At 47.0% G+C, this 12,370-nt stretch overlaps 1 protein-coding gene across 1 annotated transcript in view; it reads right to left on the bottom strand.

Moving 5' to 3' along the window:
• The window catches only part of LOC119455776 (protein Skeletor, isoforms B/C-like), a gene marked incomplete at its 5' end in the record, with an annotated part of 138,327 nt that overhangs the window by 37,710 nt on the left and 88,247 nt on the right, over positions 1–12,370 (bottom strand). The window contains 5 exons of the mRNA XM_037717238.2: positions 1,141–1,264; positions 1,323–1,462; positions 9,338–9,452; positions 9,976–10,156; positions 10,398–10,470. Of these exons, the coding sequence (XP_037573166.2) occupies positions 1,141–1,264; positions 1,323–1,462; positions 9,338–9,452; positions 9,976–10,156; positions 10,398–10,470 (633 nt within the window). The remainder of the gene's footprint in view (positions 1–1,140; positions 1,265–1,322; positions 1,463–9,337; positions 9,453–9,975; positions 10,157–10,397; positions 10,471–12,370) is intronic.

Genomic DNA, 12,370 nt, shown 5'->3' with positions numbered 1-12,370 from the left:
TCCGGCCGAAACGTTGAAATTAAATGTTTTTGCTTTTCTACGTGCGCCTGCAATTCTTTTAATTTAGTAAACACCGGATCTGAAGAACTACTTCCTTCATATATATATATATATATATATATATATATATATATATATATCAAGAAACCGAAAATGACACGAAGGAGAACCCATGGAAAATTGTCATGCGAAGACGTGGGTTCGCATCCCACCTGCGGCCAGTTGTTTTTTCGTCGATTTGCCGACTAGCATTTTAATTTATTTGTCATTGCTTTCCTTAAATGAGCAACCACAATTTCCCCTATGCTCTTCTTTGTGTTAGTGCTTGCTGGCTTCTTATGATTGGACTGATAATAATCGGGCCCCTCGGTTTCCTAACTTCTCGTTATATATATTAACTGTATTTTCCAATGGGCCAAGCGCATTTCGAGAGATCAGAAGCACAACTTCGAACAGTTTCGGTCGGTGGACCGACCAAAAATATCGGGTAAATAAACGAAAGATAACCGCCAAGTTGTGCTTCTCATCTTTCTATATATATTTAGGGGAGAGGAGTTATTGTCAGGTCGGATTTACGGAAGTTTCAAGGAGCTTGGGCTTGATTGAGATTTGCGTTTTTCGACATGATGGTTTTAGGTACTATGTCAAGTTCTCTTTGTGAGACGTCTTAAATAGTCATATCATAGTAAGGCATTCCAGTCACACACACAAAAAAAGAAAAAAAAAAAAAAAAGAACACGATGTCTTTACCGAAGTGGTTGTAGAAATACTACGTGAAACTAATATGAGCATAACAGTAGCTAAAATGTCTATTCGCGTATTCATTTCTGATAAGTACATTGTGAAGAACCTATACGACTATACGACTATTTTGTGTACCATTCATTCTCGTTTTTACTATTCATACTCGGTAGTCATTACTAATTTACGCGGCATATTAGCGAAAGCTCCTTCTAAGGATTCCCCGGCTTCCTTGAAAATTCTCCTTCCTAGCCTCAACCAACATTATTACCACCCCGCAAAACAGATTAAACAGGATTTCTCCATACGGCAACTCGAAAATGGTGTGTTTTGGGCAGCACTACGGTATAGTGCATTCCGACACATTCTTAGCGTTGTGCGTCACGGCGAGAACAGTACCTGTCGCCAATTTTCGGGAGTAAATGACGTCAACAACGCCGTTGTCGTAACGGGCCGAGACGAGCTGCAGGTCCTCGGTACCGCCAACTTTGTTGTCCGGACAAACTCCGCCGCTACTTGAGCACTGAAAAGGGTGACACTTTCTCGAGCTGTGCACGCAGTCATTGCCGCTGCGTCATTACCTGTGCTTTGGACGAAAGGTAATAGTCGGCGACGGAGACGCGGCTGTCGCGGCGGACAAAGATCACGGCCACGTCGGCGCCAACCATGGCACTCCTGTCCTTGACACCGCTCGTGCCGAAGGCTGTCCATTGGCCTGGCACTGGAACGTAGAATAACGTGACTCGTCAGTGAAAATGGTCGCGAGTTTTGTCCACTGCCTGAATCACAGCTGCTTGATGCGACATCATGGCGATGGCCCCAGGATTTGTGCAACGGTAAATGTTTACGATTCAAGAGGTCAGCAGTTCACACAAAATAGGTTCTACCAACATGTTCGTTCTATTGAAGACGAAAGCTTCTGACATCGCTCAAGGGCCATTTAATTTTACGAGGAAAACAGTGCAGAAGCCATAAATTGACTGGAATTGTGTATGTGAACACGATGAAACAACATCCAAACAAAATACGCTTTTGGGCCTTTAGTATTATTATTTGCTTTGAAAACACAAATACACAAGAAAAAAAAAGTCAGCAAGCTGGAAACCTAAGGGAAGCTGCCACATCTTAACATCTGAGAGACGCCCTATTTCATGATCGAGAACAATGTCTGGTGACCATATCAGGCCAACAAGCAATGAAGCTAAGGAAGGCGTAGGGAAAAATAACAGTTTATTTTTAAATTGAAATATAAAGTTAATTATGAATTAAGCGCAAATTTACGACAAGGTTCCCAAAGAAAAACTAAAATTTTGCTGCCGGTGGGAGACAAACCCACTGCCTCTGCGTGCTGATACTTGAGTTATGGTTGCACCTTCGTCCACTCTCTTGTGCATGAATCAAACCTTAACCCTCATTCATGTTGAATTTCACATTTCAATTTAAAAACAGTTAATTTTCTATATGCTCTACATGAGTTGGTTTGATATGGCCATGTTACACATGACAAGAAAGGATGCACACAAGTAGATAAAAAGAAACTGGTTAACGCAAGCTTAAATTAAAATGAATAAAAAAAACCGCTCTAGGTAAGGAGCTGTGTGACATGCCGGAAACTGTCGGGTTGGCAAATGAAGCCAAATTTGGACCGAAGGTGCACAGATCTCGCCACAGTCGTGACCCGGGTCCATGATGCAGGTAGCCATTACTTCTTTCCAGCTATAGACCTCTTGTGTAATGCCGACAACCCTTTTCGCCGACAAAGCAGCAATAGAGTGGCTGGGGACGCGTTGTCAACTGTGACGTAGTTGTCAAGTTGGAGTTGTCAACTGTGACGTATGATGGAATCATAGTCTCTAGCTATCATGAGCGTTGCGCGAGTCCAGGCGCTCCATTGTAGTCCAAGACTACGCGGTAGAGCCTGGCCTTACAAACTTTCGAGGATACGAATATTTGTTTTGCAAGTGTTCGCCAAAACCGGCAAGCTGTAGCGTAAATAGCCCAGAAACAGTGCTGGGTACACCTTTAGCATGGAACGTGCCGACATGCACCAGGTTTTTCCGCAGAGGAACTTTATTATATGAAGAATCGGTATTAGTCTCCTCTTCAGGTAGATGCAGTGGGGAGTTCATGAAAAGTCACTGTCAATAATCATACCTAAGAAGCGATGAGATTTCTGATATGCGATAGCCCGGCCGTTGGGAGAAACTGGGTACGGCGTCATGGAATTGCGCGTAGGCGCAAACCTCCAACGCCTGGGGTGCCAAAGCTTCATGCCACATTTTGTTGCGACACATCAAAGCTGCCTTCCGTCGGGCTTTAAACCAGCACCGAGATTACTGTTACCCCTATGGTGCCTACGACAGCCACAAGTACGCCTCGCAATTCTGGAGATTATGAAGAAGACCCGTCATTAAACAGCGGCTTTACGACAGTTGACATTGTCATTACTGAACGAGGCATACAGACAAAGAACGCACATTTACACCGATGGAACTGTCCCAGCCACCAGTTTCACAGGCACTGGTGCCATCGCGGCCTTATATGTCACAATAAAGTTCAGTGTCCCACATAACAACATGAACGGAATTTACCTCCCTGAGCTCGGCTGATATCGTGAAAGCACCACCTCGAACGTGGGTCGTTTTTTGTAACTCTAAGGCAGCTCTTCAGAGTCTGCAGTGAGTCTTACGACGCAAGCCCCATGAACAACTGATGTTTGAGATTAGAGAAGTTCTCCATCAAGCCCTCACAAGAGAAAATGACAGCTTCTTCCAATGACTGCACTGTGGCATCGTCGGTAGGGACCTTACTGATGTTGCCGCCCGGTCGGTCCATAAAGGAAAGCAGGCATTCCCATACCCTTTTCAAGAACGGATGCTGTGAGGGGTCTTCGTTTATTTGCTCACACCAAGACGCAAACTTCGTGGAACACCTCGACTGCCTCGAACCGGCTTGATCCTACATTGAAGCTGCATATTCCATCCCACTTCTCCCGCCATGATGCAAATTTACTGTGCCATGTCTGGTTAGGGCTGGCTTTTAGGAAAGCCTACTCGTTCCTTATTGTAACGTCAGCTACACTTATCTGTGACTCATGCAACTGTGCAGAGACCACGGAACACGTGCTGGGTTTTTGTGATCGTTATGACATTGAACGCGACGTTCTACGGGATGTGTTCAACCAATTTGATAACAGGCCATTTTCAGAGACAGACTCTTGGACCATGGCCCCACGCGTCGTAGACAGCTGTGGATGGTGCTAGTGGTCGATGTCGCAAATACCTGGACATGATCATGCTAAAAGGCGACTGACGTCATTACAATGGGGAAGTGAATTTTGAAAAAAAAAAAAAAAACTTGTGAAGAGCTTGAAACGTGCGCCCAACTCAGCAACTGCTCAGCTAAAAAAGGATATTTCACTTTCTTCCAGTGCATGGTTGCAAATAAGGTTTCGTGCCCTCTCCATGAATTTTGGCCTTTCGTATCTTTGAAATCCCTGAATTGCCCTTGAAGTTTCAGTCAAATGTTCTGCACGAACCCTAGAAATGGCGTGAAGAGACTCGGGCAGCAAGACAGAGGCTTATCCAACCCTTTTGTATACGAAGGAACGTGTCCGTCGCCATAAGGAGCGCAGCTCCCGCCACCTACGATTGCAGCGTGCTTGAGCGGCGCAGTAGAGTCTCTGGCGTCACCACTGGGGAGCTCATTTCTTTAACCTAGAGCTCAAACCAAACGGGCCCACTGCGAATAGGCAGCGAGCACGATTACAAAACTAGAGACCCCCCTTGCTGTAACATAGGCTAGGCATGTAAGCTTTCTAATGCGTGAGTAGCTGATGTTGTCCCAGTGCCGCACAACACGAATGCCTACGTTTGCTTTCCTTGCTTGGCGTTATGTTGTAGAATCAGCCATGGATGACCTGACACCGCCGCTCTGCGCATGCCAGTTAGGCAGAGCATGGCGAACGACACTTGCTGCGAGGGGCGGAGGAAGATGTCGCTACCACGAGGAAGGCATATCCAGGGACTTTACATCCACCATTGCCTTACGGCATTTCATTGCTTCTCACTCCGCTACAATAAATTCTGAATAAAAATTCCTGCAGTAAAACTCCCCCACGAGGGCGCTCTTACAGCATTTATTTATTTATTTATAAGACGTACACATTTAATGCGATTAGAATTCTTAGGGCACTTGGCGTACTTGCAGGGGTCAGAGGCTATCTGTCTGTCTGTCTCTAGCCGTTTTCCCTCCAACTTGGTTAACTGGATTACATCGTCTAATAGGTAGCCCTTCGGACTACTGTGCTGAGCGAAGAGGGTTTGAAACCAACTGTAGGGCCAACTGGTGTCACTAGGTAGCATAGTTTGTGTGCCGCTCTTCAATGATAACCTTCGACGCCGACTTGGGTGATTGGGAATGTGCCGCTGTTCACTGAACCTTTTTGATACCAACTTGGAGCACTGAGTATGTACCACCCGGTCTGTGCTGCTCTTTAATGAAACTCTTTGCCGCCAACTTGGGTCACTGCGTATGGGCCAATGACAAAAAGATCCCGGGAAAAGTGCTTCTCCGAATCGAACCCGGTCCGACGAAGCTAGATGGCGTAGCGTGTGCAGTGGCAAGCACGAGAGGGGCTGCAAATACGTTCAGGTGTTGGCGATACAGTGTGTCACTACATTGATTCAACGCTAATTGCATTGACGTCGGCATTCAGCATGAGATGGGTTCTGTCGCAATTTTTGTGCTTAGAAACCGGCTACAGACAAGTCCCCGCAATAACGCTTGATCAGTTATTTGTTCAATTTATGCTCACGGTATATTGTTGAAAGACTGTTTGTAAAAATTTTAAGTAAAAATAAATTAGGCGCGAAGTAGCGGAAGCTACTCGCTCGCCTGCGTACGCATAACGCTACCTTAAGATTAGGGCAGTCTTAGCGAAGATTCACAGCACCAGACTATATAATAGGTTGTTTCAAAACTAGCTCCTGCACTTAACAGTATGCCTTTATATATTGATTTTATTTATTACCGCAACATCACCCAAAGGGGCGTGAACTTTTTGGGTGAAGGAAACTGGTCAATAAACCCGCACAAGCCACCTGAAGGTATCAAAGCTGCCGGATTCGAGACCCTCGCTATGTATTGAACGAGAAAAAAGGAAACCGAGGCGCCCAATTTTTATTAGTAATACCATAAGAAGCCCACAAGCAATGACACCAATCACGTCACGAAGACGTGAAGCCTGCGGCAGAAAGGATGCTCCACATCCGCCGGCAAGGCTGTGAGTGGTGGCGCTGGCTAACACTCCTAATTAGATAAACATAAATACCCAGAAAGTGGGTCGGAAAACGGCGCCGCGGTAGCTCACTTTGTCAGAGAGCATCGCACGCGTAATGCTAAGTGGGTTCGTATCCCACCTGCGGCCAGATGATCTTTAAGCGAAGCTTGTATTGCCTCAAAAGTGTAGGCGGTAGTGGTGGTAGTGTTACGCTGAAAAGTGGGCTGATCCTGGTGATAGTGCAGAAAGAGTCCAAGCTCAATGGCCCCCCTGTCATGTGGGCCGATCCTGGTGATAGTGCAGAAAGGGTTCACTGGCACATACCCCTGTGGGCTCGGTGACCTGTAACGCGCCCTTGAACTACCCTTGTCACACGTGGGACCAAAAGAGACAACATCACCAGCCCTTCCCCTGTCGAGAAAATGGGGGTAAGCGAAGCTTCTCGTCCTATTATAGCGTGAGGGCTTCCGAGGCCAAGGCAAAACATTAGCGAAGAGCCGCTGACCCCCCGTTGCGGGAGCGCGATGTTGAGGCCAAGCGTCAGCGAAGAGCCGCCGACTCTGAGTTTAGGGCAAACGAAGCTGAACGCTTGCGACAGCGCCATCCTGCCAGAAGTTTCGCTTACCCCCATTTTCTCGACAGGGCAAGGGCTCTGAATTTCTTTTTTAATCTACTTTCATTTTCACTTTTCACGGCACCACTTACAGAATGGCAGGCTTACGTCTGTTGCTTTTCCAGGTCACGTTCACCTGGGTGGTGTGTTTCGGACTGCTCGGTTCGTGCCATGTTGCTGCAGAGGATTCGCCTACAGCGCGGTCGCCATGGTTACGCAGGACGCTAAGCTTGGATACAGCCAGTCAGCTCATCTGGCAACATGAATCCTGCACGACTACGGTGGACTTGACGTCCCTGCCTTCCATTTCCGATGGTGATTACTTGTTGACTCCAATATCCGACGTTCTATTAGTCCGAAATATTTCTGACGTTTTGTCAAGACCTTCGCCGACATTGCCCGTCTACTAACACAGCTGCTGAAGAAGGAAATCATATTTTCATGGGGTCCCGAACAAGCCGATGCATGCCACACGCTCACCAGATTGCTTAGTATTCCCATCTTGGCGCATTTTGACCCCACAGCGCCTACAGAAGTTCGAACCGACGCCAGAGGACACGGCATCGGTGCTCCACCCGCAGACTAATGGACTTCCAGAACGCTTCAACTCATCACGATGTTATCCATGTACGTTTCATCAGATCACCGTGAGTGGGACAAAATTTTGCCTTATGTAGTACATACGCCTACAACTCGTCCTGCCACGACACCGCCGGCGTTTCCCCTTTTAACGCGACCGCGTTAAGGGCCGCGTGTCGCAGAAAATCCGGCGTCGGCAACCGGCGTCGGCGTGCGATGTCGGCGGGTGGCGGAGAAAACCATCCCCAACCACGCCGGCCCTCCGAATATATTTAGGTATTTACATGTATATGCCACGCCTTCTTATATGACATGCGGTACATGGGGGTTATATTGCCACACCATTTTATCATTAATGTTGCTCATACCTTGTCTTGCATTCTTGGCAAAGCTATTCCTCGGAATTTTGAGAATGACAATCCACAAACAAATGCCAAGAAACGAAACACCCACAGCGCATGTATTTTATGTTAAATCTTGTCAGACTGAAATATTAAAAGCGCGAAACAAAAACGGAAACCTGAAAATTACGCAATTTTTTTATCGCGGCTGTGCAACATCTCCGGGATCGCCCCACGCAAGAGGCTGCGTCTTACCAGAAAGCTCGGCTTCGTGCATAGCGTTCGCCGCCAGTGTTTCCCGGTAACCATTACGGTTGCTTAAGCTGCAGTTGTCGGGAAGCGTGAGAAGCAGTCAGGGATCTTTGAATACTATCGCATTCCACTCTTAAAATCGAAGCTTAAGCGTCCTCCCAATTTTTATCTCTTGTTTGGCCGCCACCCCACGTTGCTCTTCGAGACACTAATTCCATCAGCTGCGCACGCTTTGACAGAATATGCCCGCGACACTGCTGCTCGTGCTCAAACGGCTGGTCACATCGCACGGGACCGTCTCTCTGCCTCGTAGCTGATTCAAAAGGCCCGTTACGATAGCCACCACAGAACCGTTCACTTAGAACCAGGCTCCTTGGTCCTTCTTGGATCCCTTGCGGTCACGTCGGCCTGTCTTTGAAACTTCTTTCCCGCTACTCAGGGCCCCACAATACTTTACGCCAGCTTACGGAGGTCACATACGAGATCACCCCGTTGGATGGTTGCTCGTCATCTTCACCGACGTCGTGCATGTGTCTCGTCTCAAGCCGTACGTTTGAGCCTACAGCCCTTTACTTGACTAAGTGCCGAGACGACGCTCAGACCACCGGGGGTCATATGTTACGGGCCATTCCCGCATTCTGAAGAAGATGCTCACCAGGACGATGAAGATGACGATTGAAGAAGCACGTTCGTGACTGTTGTTATTCTGCCATCCTGGCTGTGACTTATCTGTATATATTTTGCAAATACAATTTTTCCCACTCTCTGTCTACGTCACAATATGGGCATACTGGACTAGGAGTTTCTTGAGAGCTGCGCGCTAAAACCGTTGTTTTACAAAAGGTTCATAGACGACGTATGGCGACGAATAGTTATTAAAGTTCATTTTTCAGTTCAATGCAGTCCATCCAACCATGTCAGTCTCCCATAGATATTCGGCTTCCGCAATCAGCCTTCTGGATGGTAGAAAAAGAGGACTTTGCCTCCAACTGTGAACAACTCCGCAACGACTTACCACGCTACCGTTATCCTCCCTCTGATATCAGCGACGCGATTCAAAAAGCAGACGCACTGGATGGTCAGACGCTCATCAACCGCAAACCAGCGCTCCGAGATTCACGGACAAACCTTATACTCGGGTATTCAGCCTCAACTCCTAACATAAATCGTATCCTCCAGAAACATCATACCATACTCTTACAGAGCGAGAAAATGCGCCAAATTGTTGCCTGGGTCCTTGAAATCGTACTTTTGATGAAGGCCGGACCACGGCCGAAACGTCGAAATTAAATTTTTGCTTTTATACGTACGCCTGCACTTCATTGAATACATATATGTAAAGAGAAATACTTCAGGCTCTGTTTACCTAGTACCATCGTTCAAGTTCTCACTCTCTCTCCACGCACACGCACCACTGACCGGCTTCCCACGCATGCACTCTGTTCCACTTTGACGCTCTTAATGCTAAAGCATTCTTGTCACCGAACATGTTCAGAGCTGACAACGAACCACATCAACCTAGAAACTTACTCGTTTGGGCACGCACGTGAAATGTGATGGTGTCTGTCTCCAGGTGCCAACCCACTTGTATTCGGTTGGAGATAATGGCCTCGCAGTTGGTAAAATCACCCGGTCCTTGCTGCGCCTGCATTGAAGCCGCACAAACAATACCCGCTATGTACATCGGTTCTTGAGCAGTTTAGCAATAGCATTATTTTTTCATTGCTTTAATTAGCTGCGTGCCATTAATAACCTACGTTTAATAAGCTGAGTTCTAATTATAACTACAGGTGAATATTCATACCTCCTTTGGTGAGTAGGAAACATAATTGCTTTTGTTTTGCTAGTGCTAATTTTAGCACATTTTGGTCGCCCAGCTTTCAAGCTCCCCTAATGTTTATTTGCCTTCACTTCTCAATTAATGTCTTCAGGGCGGGAGAAAAACAAGGTGGAATTGTCTGCCGAAGTGATATACGGAGTGTTTTTTAGGCCATACAGAATTTAAAAAATTTCCTGTGGCAGATAGCGTAAGTGTAGTTCTTGAACTCGATTACTTGAAGCGGTGCACATTGCGCGCACGAGACACCAAAATGCATAATCAAGTGACGAAGTGTTTAGTGGGAACTCCGCAGGCAATCAATGGCCAAATCCGGTGTCTGCTCCCTCACCTCCTTCATGAGCAGTTCTATGCTGGGAGGAACGTTGAGCGCTTTGGGAATGTCAGCCTTGATGAAAACCTCGGTGTAGGTGATACAGTAGACAGAGAACCAGTCTATATCGTCCACCGTCAGGTTTCCAGGCAGAGTAAGGCGCACATTAGCGTTCACATAGCCCGTCAGCTTTCGCACCCTGAAAAACAAAACTCGACGGATATATAACATAGACAAGCGCTCTAAGAAATCACACGGCGTTGCTAGCAGCAATTCTGGCTGAAAAAGTCCAGTATAACAAGTGCGAGTTGCACATAAGTGAATAAAAAGTACGTGTCTAAAAATATTCGCGCAATGTTTGGTGGCACAGCTGATGCCTGATCAATGAAGCGTGCTTTGCTGCTTTTCTCGGCTATGAAATAATCCAATGCAATTCATACCTTCCATGCTCGTCGGGGATCTTGGTGCCGTCGGGTGTCGGCCGCTTTCCCTTTCCGACGAGGAAGAATGCATCTGGTAGAGAAAACGGCAACGCTGTGATTGCTACTGGCGGGTCGGGGAGAAAAGAGCCCCGCTTTGTGTTGGTCCCACCCGAAAGGCAAGCTTTTACACCGGCATACTTTTTGGATCGGCCTAATGTCTACTCCTCGTGGACCTACATTGTTTAGGCTGCTCTTCCATTCAGAAATTTTGTCTTGTAGTGGCTATTCACATAACAGGAGATAATCCATCAATAGGTGCGATTATTTAAGACATTCATTTTCCTTTATGTGTGGGAAAATTGCTGCGGCTGTAAGAGATCATAGTGCATGATTCACGCTATTAAAACAGGTCCATCCTTCTCACCCTTCCATACGAGGGGCGTTCAATACCAATTTCTCCTAACACTTTTTTTGTTTATTGCAGGATGCTGAAACTGCGCATGTGAAATGGTATAGGTCTTTATAGGTTACGTGCCAGTTTGCAAGTCCGAACTGATAAGGGTCTTTATTTTACAGGTGTTGAAGTAGCGCAAGGTGTATTTATGGACCAAGTGGAATACAGAGCAGTCATCAAGTTCTTTTACTTGAAAGGCCGCACATAAGAAAGACGTTCGATGCAATGAAAAAGGTTTATGGGGAGGATTATCCATCAGATGATGTGGTCAAAACGCGCATCCTCAATTCAAATTTGTTAGGATTTGGGTGGGAACGGCGCCAATTGGAAGCGAACCCCACTCAGTTATCGATCAACACAATCCAGAAAGTGGAGGCCGCCATTTTTGAAAATCACATAACCATAAGGCTCCGCAAGACACCGGGGGAAGGGGGGGGGGGGGAGGTTACGCCGCGCCCGCCCGAGCCAATGTATCTTGAAAGCAATCTGCGGCGGAGACGGAGTCCGACCTGCGCTGTGTTTTCGAAGCTCAGTTCGCGTTGATGCGAGCGGCAGCACGAAGGTCAATTTGCTCGCTGCTGCAGCCGCGCTTACTCAATCCAGCGTTCTGACAGCGCGTTTCCACGATCATCGAGTCAGATGCGCTCATGTTTGCTTGTGGGCACCCTACACCATGCTTGTTAGTTTAGTTAGTATGTCTATGTTTACAGATTTATACGGTCGATAAAACTACTATCTTTATTTCGTATAGCTGTCCATTAATTTGCTATCGCAATCAATGCTTCGCCTTTCGGGCACTACTGCGACTTTTTTCAACAGACTGATTACACAAGATGAAAGGTGGTTCCATCACTGTGATCCGGAAACTAAAGTCCAGTTGATGCCATGAAGGCTCCAAAGAAGGTACGTGCACAACCCTCGGCAGGCATGACCATGCTCACAGTTTTTTGGGACCAGGACGGAGTAGTCTTGATGGATTTCCTAGCAAACGGTACTACGATTACTGGGGCACACTATGCTTCACTGCTGCGGAAATTGCGGGAGGCCATCAAAACCAAGAGACGTGGCATGCTCACCAAAGTTGTCCGCCTTCTGCAGGACAGTGTCCCTGTTCACAACTCACATGTTGTCCAGATGGAAGCATGCTGATGCGGGTTTGAAATTCCACCGCATCCCCCTTATTCATCCAGTCTCTCACAATCGGACTTGCACCTCTCTCCAACAATGAAGTGATTCTTGAAGGCCAAGTATTTTCCTGATGACGAGACTTGGATCTTATAAGTCACAACGTGGCTTTTGGACCAACCTGTGGACTTCTACAATCGAGGTCTTTAAAGTTGTTTAAAGAGATGGGAGAAGTGTACGTCCCTAGGAGGCACCTCTGTAGAAAAGGAGTAATAACTGAGCCAAGTTTCGTTGCTCTCAGTGCGCAGCGAATGGGCGAATCTGTAATGAATGCCCCTCGTACGACGACGACGGCGGTGATGAAAGGTGAGACGACGTCCAGCGATACAAAATCACATTTAGGATGCACTGG

Source organism: Dermacentor silvarum, chromosome 1 (assembly GCF_013339745.2).
Source record: "Dermacentor silvarum isolate Dsil-2018 chromosome 1, BIME_Dsil_1.4, whole genome shotgun sequence".
Classification (NCBI taxonomy): domain Eukaryota; kingdom Metazoa; phylum Arthropoda; class Arachnida; order Ixodida; family Ixodidae; genus Dermacentor; species Dermacentor silvarum.
The sequence above is the reverse complement of the archived record's forward strand: the minus strand, read 5'-3'. Positions and strand labels throughout refer to the sequence as shown.